General features: G+C 47.6%; 1 protein-coding gene across 2 annotated transcripts in view; it reads left to right on the top strand.

Moving 5' to 3' along the window:
• The first annotated feature begins 2,335 nt into the window (after positions 1-2,335).
• The window catches only part of Hpse (heparanase), a 37,359-nt gene continuing 26,609 nt past the window's right edge, over positions 2,336-13,085 (top strand). For both annotated transcript variants that reach the window (XM_037209222.1, XM_028867274.2), the window contains exons 1-2: positions 2,336-2,640; positions 11,038-11,183. In XM_037209222.1, coding sequence (XP_037065117.1) covers positions 2,429-2,640; positions 11,038-11,183 — 358 coding nt within the window. In that variant the 5' untranslated portion in view covers positions 2,336-2,428. The remainder of the gene's footprint in view (positions 2,641-11,037; positions 11,184-13,085) is intronic.

The raw sequence follows: 13,085 nt of genomic DNA, 5'->3' as shown, positions 1-13,085 counted from the left end.
TCAAAGTTAAAAACTTTGTCTAAGACAGAGCGTAACAGAGCAGCGTCGGACATTAATCCCAGCACTCAGGAGGCAGAGATAGGCAGAGGTGTGAGTCCAGGGCCAGCCTCGTCATGTTGTGAGCTTCAAGCCAACACAGTGAGACTCTGTCTTGAAAACAAAAATAATTGCCAGGAGGTGGTAGCACATGCCTAGCCTGGTCTACAGAGAGATAGGATAGCCAGAGCTACACAGGGAAACACTGTCTCGAAAAACCAACCAAACAAACAAAATAACAGAAATAATTAACAACTGGTCTAAGATTCTGAGCCCTACTGAGGGCTAGAACGTAAGCACGGTCAAGTGGACCTTGCTACACATACATGAAGTGTCCTATTATAAAGTGTCTCTGAGTGTGTCCATATCTTGCTCGGGCACAATGGGACAAAGCAGCTCAGAGTCTGGAGCCGGAACTGATCTCCGCCAAGAGCTCACCAGGAGCCACCAGTGCCTCTGCTTCCTATTTGTTCCCAGGTCCCGTATTAGCAGCTTGCCTGTAGATCCTGCTTCCCCACATCTCAGGATGTCACAGACGTGGAGCATGGAAAGCTTGCAATGATCTCCTTTCCAAAATGCCCGAAACTCCAGAGGAACTGGTGTGACTTCATCCCATGACATTAGGAGGGAGGTGAGAGGTGGATCCATGTCATAACACAGATGGGAAATGGCACCGTCTTCCGCTTCCCCTTCCACAGGTTATACACTCCAGACAGTTTGCTGTTAACGTGAATTTTTCTCCATTGTATCCCGTAGTTATAGCACACCAGCTCAATGCAGGTCACAGCATTAACTATGCATGTAATTTTTAAATCGCCTAAGGATAGACAGATGGGTGCAAATTAGGTATACATCCCATACCAAGCAAGCTGTTTTTATTTGCTGCTTTACTGGTGGTGCAATCTAAACAGAAAATTCTAAGGGTTTTGGTGCCATTTGCTTACCAGGTAAGTATGAATGGCTTGCCTGCTGAAGGCCAGGAACCATGCTTGAGCACTTCTCAGGTACACTGCAACCTCCATCTCTTCTTTTGAGAATTTTATAAGCCCATGGATACAGTGAGCACTGAGCAACGCCACAGTACCGGCAAGTGCATTCAATTCTAACATGTTCGGATGCTGTGAGGGTGTTTTCCGGGACCTGAGTTACCTGGAAATACAGGGAGGCTTCCTTTGGGAGACTACACGGACGTGGAGTCAGACTGCCATCTGCTTGGGCTTGTGGACCTGCGTTCACGTAGTTCTGACACTTGGACAGATTGCTCTCTCTCTCTCTGTGCCCTCCTGTGTAAAGAGGCAAATTCACAATTGGCAGCATGCTGTGGAAATGAAAGGTAGCACAGTTAGAGCTTCTCTTGGGGTATCAGGTACACACACACACACACACACACACACACACGCACGCACGCACGCACGCACGCACACGCACGCACGCACGCACGCACACACGCGCACACATGCACACACACGCACACATGCACACACACACACTCACGCACGCACGCACGCACGCATGCACACACATGCACACGCGCACACACACCAAGCTTAAGCACTTGGTGTTTGCCATCATTCTATACGGGTGTAAATGACAAGGGAAAACTAAAGCAAAGTTGAAGCACCAGCAAGAGATAAACGCATGGGGGAATTTGCTTCGAATTCCAAGGGTGGTTAGTTGCACTGGGGTGGAGGTGGGGTGGGGGTGTTTTAGCTGTCGACCACCTAGGAGCATCTTATACTCTTGGGCTCTCCCAAGTACTGTTTTCATGAGTTGTTTTTTTTTTTAAAGAAGAAGAAGAAAAAGAAAATTGAGGGCTGATTTCTAGCTGCGGTTCAGCCGAGGCTCGGATCAGATTTTCAAGCGACCGTGGGATACCTGAGAAGCGGATCCCGGCAGAGGACACTCTAGGTTAGCCAGACTTGGGCAGGCTCAAGTGACAAGTGTTTTAAGGCAGATGGGAGCGGGGTTAAGGGTCGGCTGAATCCTCAACCGGGGCTTTTAATTCAGGGTCGAGTCCCGGCGCTAAGTGAAAAGGACCTAGAAGAGGGGACGGTGTGGCAGGACATCAGGAAGCTGGGTCCAACCCCCGCGCGGCTCCCCGCGCGGCTCCGGGGCGTTCCCTCCCCAGGCCTCCCGGGATCTTGGATTCCGGCCACCTCCGCACCCTTCGGATGGGTGTGGATATTTTCAAAAGTGGACGTGACCGCCGCCGCAGAGGGGGAAGTCAGCACGGAAATGGGAGAGAGCTCGGAGGGGAGGGCGGGGAGAAGAGGGCGCTAGGGGAGGGACGCAGGGGAGGAGTGGGAGGGTTCGGAGCCCCGGCGCCGGAGGCCGAGCGGCCCGGGTACCCGGGGCTGGAGCTTTCACGGCGGCGCGGGTGCAGGCAGGTGAGATGCGGCGGCTGCTGCTGCTGCTGCTGCTGTGGCTCTGCGGGCCGCTCGGTGCCCTGGCCCAGGACGCCCCAGCGGGGACAGCTCAGGCCGAGGACGTGGTGGACCTGGAGTTTTCCACCCAGCAGCCGCTCCATCTCGTGAGTCCCTCGTTCCTGTCCGTGACCATCGACGCCAACCTGGCCACTGACCCGCGGTTCCTCACCTTCCTGGGGTAAGTGCAGCCCCCGGTCCCCTCTCCTGTCCTCCTCTCACGCTCGCTCGCGAGGGCCAGCCACTCTCTTTGCTGAAACAACTTTGCGTTTGGTCTCCCCGAGCCCGAGCCTCCGTCTCATGTACAGCCAACCCCCAAAAAGCTTTTTCCTGTCTCATTTACTCAGCGCTTGTTGCCTGGGCACCAGCCAAGCCCAGGTTAAGAGGAGCTTTGGAGGAAAAAAATAAAAAATAAAAAAAACCCAAAGCTGTCACACAGCCCAGCACTTCAGATGGAGCCTTTGAATTTGCTTCAGTAGAGGACCAGTACGCTGGTGTCCTTTAAACTCTGTTAGGAATTTTAGATTAAAAAAGGAAGAAGAAGAAGAATGGAAGAAAAGTCAGATAGAAAAGGCCTCAATGGAGAACAACCATCGCTCATCTTGCTGCTTTTTCAGCATCTAAATATAAGGGCACTGGGCGTACCTCAGTTTGATGGAGTGTGTGACTAGCATGCGAGTTTGAGGCCAGGCTGGACCAAACCAGGGGGAGCGGGGACAGTAGAAGTAGGAAGGAGAGAGGCAAGAGTATATATACCACCGTGCCTGGGATTGGGGGGTGCCTGTGATCCCAGCGCTCGGGAACTGGAGGTAGGAGGATCAGGAGCGTGAGGCCATCTTTGGCAACACAGCAAGTGTGAGGCCAGACTGGACTAAATGGGCGCCGGGGGGAGGACGGGGGGGGGGAGGGCGGGTAAGAGAGAGGAGTTGGAGACTCAGACTAATTGGGAAAATTAGGGATCAGTGGGAGGGTACAAGAGAGGGCAATGGGGGTAAATATAATCAAAATATTTTTATACACGTTCGAAAATGTCATGATGAAACCCATTATTATCTATAATTAATATATGCTAATAAACCTCTGGATAAGCATATGTTTCTCCAAGATGAGGGTGCAGACTGGACGCTGCTTCATCAGCGGCACGGTTTCCCCTTCTCCCGAGGAAACGCATCTACTGCTCCTGCTCCGTGAGTGCAGACTGTCCCCAAGATGAAGGACTCCAGGCACAGTCCCAGGTCATCTAAACCATGGAAGCCTCCAGAGATGAGCAAGTCTTTTGTTGTTTTGAGACATTGTGTAACCATTAGCTCAGGCCAGCCTTGAACTCATGATCTCCCTGCCTCAGCCTCTTGAATGCCACCACACTTACCAGACACTACATCTTTACCAGCCCTTTATGTCACCACTGTCGAAGGAGTAGACATCGATCACACGTCCCGTGCCCACACTATCAGGTATAATCTGCTGATTTCACAGAGTCTCACGGCTAAGAGTTTGACAGTCCAAACACCCTGGTTTTCTCAAGTGCGACTCATGGGATTTGTATGATGATTTGACGAGATAATAAGCACTTACTGCAATGTTTGAGGGTTAAGCTAATTGTTTCTTCTTGCCCAGCACACACGAAGTCCTGGGGTCAGTCCTCAGTGTTGCATACAGTTAGGCGTGGCGGCTCATGACTCTTTCACCAGCACTCAGAAGCAAACGGAGGAGGATGAGAAGTTCAAGATCATCCCTCAGCTGCATAGCAAGGCCGGCCTGGGCTGTGTTAGATTTTGTCTTTACAAAATAAATTTAGGGGCCAAGTGTGATGGCGAATACCTTTAATCCCAGCATTTGGGAGGCAACAGTGAAGAAGTTGAGGTTATGGGAGGTCAGTCAGCTAGCAAATAAAAGCAGTATTTGAAGGCAGACTCTGATCCAAAGACAAAGGCATCCAAAAAGAAAACAAGCCAGTGGTTATGTTTTAAAGGACACACAGCAGAGTATATTAGGAAAAAACTGTCTAGAAACAAATTGATAGAAAAGGTGTTTTTTTTTTTTTTTAACAAACAAAGAAAAAAAACTGCCATTAACATACAGGTAGGCAACTTGGGGCCCAAACCTCAGAGGTGCCTCCAAGGAGGGCTAAACAAATGAACTGGGGTGGTCTGATTCGGTTACAGGCACTAGATGAATAGAAACAGGTCTCTCTCACATTTGTAACCAGAGAACAGACAGTACAGAAAATTTAAATGTTAACCTTAGAAGACTGTAGAATTGAAAGGAACATCTGTTAAATTTCTCTTCCCTGGGGAAATTAGTCAGAATATATTCTCAGCCTGGATTAGTGAAGAATACCAAAGAGACCCCAGTCCTAGAAACAACATGAATTATGATGGGAGCCTCATATACAAGGAACAAGTGTAATTTTAAAACTCTTTGGTAAACACATTTTACAAAAAGCAAAAAAGCTCAGCATGATTGCTAGCTATAACCCTAACACTTGGGAAGCAGAAACTAAAGGATCACATGTTCAAGGCTAGCCTGGGCTACATATCGAAGCCCTGTCTCAAATAGCATTAAAACAACAAAAAGTAAACATAAACAGTTGGAAGAAGCGTGTGGATGCTAACGTCTGGCAGTGCTGGAGAGAAGAGTCCAGGGTCTCGCACACTAAGCAGCTTGCTCTGCCACTGAACTGCACCCTCTGCCCAATATAAAAAGAGTAACGAGATTGTTCCCTGTCCCTTTCTGAAATCGTGCCTTTAAAATCTTGTCCTTTATGTTTACAGCACGTCTCAGCTCAGTCCAACGACATTTCCAGTGCCCAGCAGCTAGTAGCTATTGTAAGAGACAGTGCAGCTCGACTTGAAATAAGACATATGTGTACACAGCCACAATTTCCTCATTAAGACAATATAGTGTGGAGGATCGTTAGAAATCCCAAGTTCTACCGGGCAAAAGTGGCACTGAACAACTGTCTTAGTTGGGGTTTCTATTGCTGCAGTGAAACACCATGACCAAAAATCAAGTTGGGGAGTGTGGTAGTTTGAATGTAATTGGCCCCCATAATCTCAAAGGAGTGGCACTGTTGGGAGGTGTGGCCTTGTTGGAGGAAGTCTGTCACTGTGGGGACAGGCTTTGAGGTTTCCTAGGCTCAGGATGCCACCCAGTGTCTCAGCTGACTTCCTGTTGCCTGCAAGATGTAGGACGCTCAGCTATTACTCCAGTACCACATCTGCCTGCATGGTGCCATGCTCCGTCATGATGATAATGGACTGAACGTCTGAAACTATGAGTGAGCCACCTCAATGAAATGTTTTCTTTCTAAGAGTTGCCATGGTCATGGTGTCTCTTCACAGCAATAAAAATCCTAACTAAGACAGAGAGGGAAAGGTTTACTTGGCTTGCACTTCTAGATCACAGTCCATCATTGGAGGGAATCAGAACAGGAACTGAAACATGGCAGGATCCTGGAGGCAGGAGCTGATGCTGAGGCTATGGAAGGGTGCTACTTACTGGCTTACTTCCCATGGCTTGCTCAGCCTTGCTTTCTTATAGGACCACTAGCCCAGGGATGGCACCGCCCACCATGGGCTGGGCCCTCCCCCACGGATCACTAATTGAGAAAATGCCTTACAGCTGGATCTCATGGAGGCCTTTTCTCAGCTGAGGTTCTTCCTCTCTGATGACTCTAGCTTGTGTTGACACAAAACGAGCCAGGACAACAAAGCAAAAAAATGTGGGTTTTGCTTGCTTTCCATAGTAATTTGCTTTTCTTTCTTCAGTAAACATTATTTTTTGCAATTTCAATAACCATTTGTGGTGTTTGAAAGAAAATGGGCCCCAAAGGAAGTGGCACTATTAGGAGGTGTGGTCTTGGAGGAAGTGTGTCACTGTGGGGATGGGCTTTGAGGTCTTTTATGCACAAGCTACTCCCAGTAAAACAATCCACTTCCTGTTGTCTTCTGATAATGATAGCCAGCACCACGTCTGCCTGCACGCTGCCATGCTCCCCACCATAATGATCATGGACTGAACCTCTGAACTGTAAGCCACCACTTCAATTAAATGTTTTTCTTTATAAAAGTTGCCGTGGTTGTGATGTCTCTTCACAGCAATAGAAACCCTAACTCAGACACCATTCATTAATAATTTTAATAGTTAAATTCCCACATCTTTATTGACAGCTCCCTTCTGTATTGGAGAATCATTTGTTACCAATACGAAGTTTGTGCATTAATAGCTGGTTGTGTTGGTTACTTTTCTGTGGCTGTGACAAAATACCACAACCAAAGGCAAGGTGAGGAAGCAAAGGGTTGTTTGCGCTTACTGTTTCAGAGAGAGTCCATGATGGCCGGGGAGGAATGGCAGGCGGCCGGTGGCCAGAACAGGAAGTAACACAACGGAAAAAGAGCTTCTAGAAGTGGGTGTGGCTAGGCGCTCTCAAAGCCCACCCCTAGTGACATACTTCCTTTAGCTAGGCCTTATCTTAAAACTCATCAAACAATACCATCTTCTGGGGACCGCATGTTCAAACAAGTGTGCCCATGTGGGACATTTCTCATTCAAACTACCAGACCCACAGTGCCCAGGGCCACAGGTCCCCTCTCTGTTTCTGAGAGAAATGATCTGACTGAAGAGAGACAAAGAACTGAGAGCATCCCAGGCCTGATCCCTGGGAAGTTCTGTCCCCTGATGGACCCGTTGGTGTCCCCTTCCCTTCCAAGCCATTCCACCGTGCTCCCTGGAGCCTTGAGCGTGGTAACCCTGCTATCATTCTCACCGAGTATTCCTTTACCCCTGTGCCCCAGCTGATGGAAGACACTTCCCTGAAGACTCCTCCCCCTGCAGACCTGTTGAGTATGAGTTTTGCGTTCTCTCATACCCCATTCCCGTGCCTGCTACTCCTAGACAGGGGTTCCTCAGTCTGCATGCAGACTGCTCTAGTTCAAATCCCCCTCGGCTTGTTAGCTCTGGTGAGTTAGCTTAGCTCCTTTTTGTTTAGGTTCCATGTTTATAAAGTGAGACTAATAATGGCACTCACATCCTTGTGATGTTAGGAGACTAAGTGGGAAAAAAAATCCTTCCAATCTGCCGAAAGCAATGGATGAAATTGGTGTGTATTAGAGATGGTTGTGGTAATACCAGTGTGTGGTCCCCTCCAGCTCTCCTTCCATCCTGTCATTCACTCTGTTTCCCTAGTCCCCATCTTGATTAAAATCTGGTGCAGCTCTCAGTCTCAAGTCCTGCTATCTTAGGTGACATCAAGTTTACCTGAAAAAACAAGTCTCTCAATTTCTCCATCCTTGACCTCTCAGGTAATGGTTACTCAGTTGTTGGGCCAGTTTGCATCCCGCCCCCCCCCCCATAAGATGTGTGCATTTCCTCTCAACGCCACATTCTGTGGCATCACACTGTTATACCTTGGAAACAGCGACAGTGGAGATATTTACACCGTGGAAATTGGCAAGCACTGAGAACCAGGGTGCTTTTGTGCTGACGGTTGGTTGTTAGCACATGCCGCTCTACTCCATTTCAACCTGCAAGCATTGTGATGGTGTCTTGACTCTCTTCCTCTCCGGCAACTTCATTTCTGTATGTGAAAACTTAAAATTCCAACTTCATGTTCTTGGATCACAACTCCATGCCTTCTCAGCTCCTTCACATTATAGCAAAAGTCAATTCTGAACATGCCTGCATTTTAAAAAGAACGCCCCTGAGTAGTTGCATCCTCTCTCTATTTCTTCCATATTTGAGCTTTTTGGTTTATCATCCAGACCATTCTGGGATAATGGCCTCTGCTTCTGCCTCATTGCTCTTACTGAAATGCCAACTGTCACTTGGTCCAATCTTATTTCCTTCTCTGGAATCTCTGGGGTGGCCCTTAAATCTGGAAATGGAAATATAATAGCATTTAGTGCATATTAATAAACCACCTCTGCTCTGTGTCAAAGATAAACAATATATTTTTGCCCTAAAGGTAATATAAAAACACCTGCAGACTGTTTTGTGTGTTGTGTTTTTTCCTTGACAGCCTCCTCTGGAAAGGGAACAGCTGCAGCTGCTTTACACATCTTTTATTTCCATGACACTGTGTGGCGGGCATTTCCCCTTTCTCCTGCATATGACTGAAATGCCGTGCCTTTGATCAATTTTGTTTTTATGGCAAGTTTTGCAGCTGTGTTAAATCTGTTTTTTTTTTTTTTTTTGTCAGAGGGCATCAATATTGTATTCTAAAAACACAAAAGATACTTTACTGCAAAGGAGACAAACAAAAGGTCCTTCCTAGCAAAACTCTGAGACATATGACTTGCTTTATGTGCCAATGGCCATAGCAATGAGTTTTAATGTCATCTTATTTAAAAAAAAAAAAACAAAAAACAAAAACCAGTCCTTGACTGGCCTTCCCTTGCCCTTTCTCAGGCTGGCTTGCTTTGTTCGTTCATTTAACAAATATTGGCTGAGCATCGCTGTGTGCCAGGCATTCATCTAGGCACTGGGAAGAATCTGATAGAGCAGACAAGGTCTCTGCTCTCAGGGAGCCGGTACCAGGGGCAGCGACTGGGAGAGGCAGACCAGTGAGACATATGAGGATGCTGATTTCAGAGAGTGGGAAATCCTCCACAGGACATGAGGCAGGTTGGGTTGATGGAGAGCGACCCATGACGCTGTGGTCCATACCTCTGGGGCCACGTGTATCTGACCCGGGCCATCATCTGGTACCACAGCTCCTTTCCCCGCCAATTCCCAAAGGACACAAATCTCTTGACCGGTCTCACTTACTTACAGACGGTAGTTACATACATCTAAATGGATCTCCTCTGTCATCACACAAAATAGAAATGCCAAGGACCAGGACCAGTGCCTGGCCCAAGTCAGTGGGATGGTATGAGGCCTGAGGGACTCTGAGTAAGTCCTTGACATGAACTTCTGGGCTGTATATTGGCATTCATGGGCTGTGAGGCTATTATGTTTTGTCTTCATTGAGACATTTGTTCATAATTGCCATATTGAAATACTTGTCTTGTACTTCAGCTAAATTGCTTTTTTTTTTTTTTTTTTTTTTTAGCACATATCAGAAGAGGGTGCTGGTTTCCAGAGGAGGCATGTTGTCTTGGTTGTTCGTGTTTATGTTTCTGCACTGGGATCTAGGCATCTGGAGCTGTGACATTCGTGTGTTTCTTTGCGTAGATAATCTGGTCTCCCCTTCGAGGCATGGGTGTTTGGTTGTTTGGCTGCTGTTACTCTAATCTGGCAGGTTGTGGACCAGCAGAATCACACTGGGTTTTCAGTCTGAAGCCACTCGGGTTTCTGTGTTCAGACTCTAACTGGTCCCGGATCTGACGTTCTGGTTGGAACTCTGGGTTCATACGCCGCGCAGTCCCAGATCAGTGAAGAGGGTGAGGTGGGATGGGCTATCAGTGGAGAAGGGAACTGACGCTGGAGGTCTCAAGTGAGCTGTGAGGTCTGACTCCACCAAAGGGATGCAGATGGGCTGGGAGTGGGGGTGAGGTGGGTAACAGTGTTGGGACTAGGGGTACTCCGGAGAGGTCAGAACAGAGGAGGGAAAGACGAGCACAGGCAGGTCGGTACCTGGGTCCCTGCCAAGTGTTGTCAGTGGCTGTGGGGCTCCTAGGGGACATCAGGTCTACAGTCTGAGTGTGACTGGTCATCGACTCTATACTGAGAGTCCCCAAGCCTAGATGTACTTCTCGAGTTCCAGTCACATGTGGCCTGTGGATCTGTGGGCTCAGTGTCCAGTTACGTATTAGTTCTGTCAGCTGCTGGACAAATGCCTGACAGCCAGTTCAGGGTGGAAAGGATTGTTTCCGTGTGCTGTTCGTCACCCCAGGGAGGTCACAGGAGCCCGAGGCAGCTGGTCCCACAGCATCTGCACAGAGAGAAGAGAGATGAATGTTCACTTTCTCCCTTTTATTCAATCTGGGGCCCCAGCCCATGGGTGGTGTCACCAACACTGAGGGCAGATCTTACTTCCTCCATTAAACTTCTCTGGAAATACACTCACAGGCATACCTAGAGATGTGTTTCCATGGTGATTATAAATAGAGGCGAGATGACATTGAAGGATTAGCCACCGTAGTTGGCATCTCAGTTTCTACAGATTCTTCCACCCCCTTTCCCAACTTGTGACCTGGTTTCCCATCTCAGCAAGTGACGGTGCTGTCTTCCAAGGCTCTTCCCCAAACTTACCCTTGACTCTTCTGACCCAGTTGGTCACTGAATCTTTTATTTCTGTGGACAACTATAACTATGTCTTGAACTCTTCACCTCTCTCTACCCCACTGGGGCGGCTAGTGGCTAGAAGTTAAGGAGCAGGTCCACCAAGAGAGAAGGAAGTGAAGATGTTTAACTGAGCTTTCTCAGAAAAATGACAAGCTGGAATGGTGGTGCATGCCTATAATCTCAGCATTCTGGCACCAAGGCAGAGGGATTCCAAGTTTGAGGCAAGCCTGGGCTACATAGTAAGATGTATTAAAAAACTAAAATAATAATAATAATAATATATTTATATAATTATATTATTATTATTATTATTATTATTATTATACTTTCTTATTTGTCTTCACAACAGCTCTCCAAGGCTTCGGACTTTAGCCCGAGGTTTATCTCCTGCATACTTGAGATTTGGTGGAACCAAGACGGACTTCCTTATTTTTGATCCCAAGAAGGAACCAACTTTGGAAGAAAGAAGTTACTGGCAATCTCAAGTCAACCATGGTAAACCCTTGAAAAGATTATATGTCGTAGTTAACCTGTACCAGTCATGAGAATGTTTAGAGAAAAGTGTTATTGCTCAGACCTGACCATTAGACAGGTAGAGGACCCAAGGGGAACGAGGAAACTGTGGGCGCCTTTCCTCCTCTGATGATTTCATAACTATGGAGCCTTCCAGAAGAGCGTACTGGGCAGGACTGGGGGTTATAAACAAACAGTGCTGGTCACTGAAAATAGTGGGTTGGAGGGAACACATGGGTAGAAACAGGGTCAGATTGGAGAGTATTTATAGGTAACAACATAGCAATAGACTGAAGCCCATTATTATGTAAGGAGAATGGAAGAAAGGTCGAACAAAGGAACTCAGGAGAAAACTTTCACTTGAGCATGGTTTGATTCACCGGGTGCTGGGTCTCAGCTTCACTGACTGTCCCTATCGCCAGGATGAGTTTGAGTGGTGGGGTCTCAGGGCTCCAACCTTAGACTCTGTCCTTAGCAAGCTTTCAGATGGTTCTAACATGGGAAGTGTGTGAACCTCACCTGAGACACCTGCCCTTTGCTGGTCCAAGACCTTCAGAAGTGCTGTGTGACATCAGATGTCTGCTAAACCGTTATCCGAACAATTGTGAGATATTTGTGTACTTCTTCACGCCTTAAGAGCGTGTGTATTTTGTCTATGTTAGCAACGAGCATTTAGTTAGTTCGTACATTACATATTCCTTTTGACTCACTTTCTCCAGTGAGAAAGTGTTCAGAGCAGTTAGTCAGGATTGGTCCCAAACCGGAAGTGTGGTGAGTAGGAAAAAGCAGAAGGAAGACACGAGGGCCTCTTTAATAGTAAGTTCCCGGAGTTTGCCCAGCCTGCTCCTGCCCACCAGACACAGCCAGCCTGAGCCTCTTTTTTGGCCACTTGGCCATTTTCTGCATTTATAATCTAAGTTTAGATGGGACGCCTATCTTTGCACCTCACTTTTCCTCATCCTGGGGCAGGTGAGGGGCTCCCTGGGATCCCCAAAGCTCCTGAGACACCCTTTGTGAGCACTGGGAGAGAAAAGAGACTCTCTGTCAGCCAGTCACAGGGCGGCTTCCCAGAAAGGAAGTCATCAGCCAGTCCCAGCGGGTTCTGCCAGCAAGCACCCCTGTTATGATAAAACAGTGCAGGTTTCCTGGGAGGAGCGTGGGGGTGGCTCCCAGGCACACCCCGTGGTTCCAGAAGTTTGGACAGTACCAGCCTTCAAGGGAGAACAGTCAGTAATTTACCGGTTTGGACTCATTAGCTCTAATTCATCACAGAAGAAGTCACTACAAAGCAAATACCGTCCAGGTATAGCATCTTTCTATGTGTTTTGATTTTTTTTTTTTAATGTGTACGGGCATTTTGCCTACATGTAAGTATGTTCACCATATGTGTGCCTGGTGCCTGAGGAGGTCAGAGATGGGGTTGGGTCCCCTGGAACTGGAGTTACAGACAACTGTGAGCCACCAAGTGGGTCCTGGGATTTGAACCCAGGTCTTCTGCAAGAGCACCAAGTGCTCTTAACTGCTAAGACACCTCTCCAACCTTGTTTTGTTTTGTTTTTAAGGCGGAGTCTTGCTGTGTAGCCAAAGCTGGCCTCAGATTGGTGCCAATCCTCCTGCCACAGCCTCCCACGTGCCGAGATGCCAAGTGTGTGCTATCACAGCCAGCTGTGTTTTGAAAACAAGCTTTCATTTTTGAGCTGAATTCTGACCTCTCCATCCAATTCTCTGATAAGTTTAAGCTACTGAGGGGATCTCCGAATTAGTAAACCATTTGAAATCATGCCCAGTGCTCCATGTCAGTATACACCCAATGTTTCTTTCTTTCTTTTCTTTTTGGTTTTGTTTGTTTGTTTGTTTGTTTTGAGACAGGGTTTCTCTGTGTAG

The sequence above is a fragment of the Peromyscus leucopus genome, chromosome 10, assembly GCF_004664715.2.
Source record: "Peromyscus leucopus breed LL Stock chromosome 10, UCI_PerLeu_2.1, whole genome shotgun sequence".
Classification (NCBI taxonomy): Eukaryota; Metazoa; Chordata; class Mammalia; order Rodentia; family Cricetidae; genus Peromyscus; species Peromyscus leucopus.
Note: the sequence above shows the minus strand (reverse complement) of the source record. Positions and strands in the feature narration are given on the sequence as shown.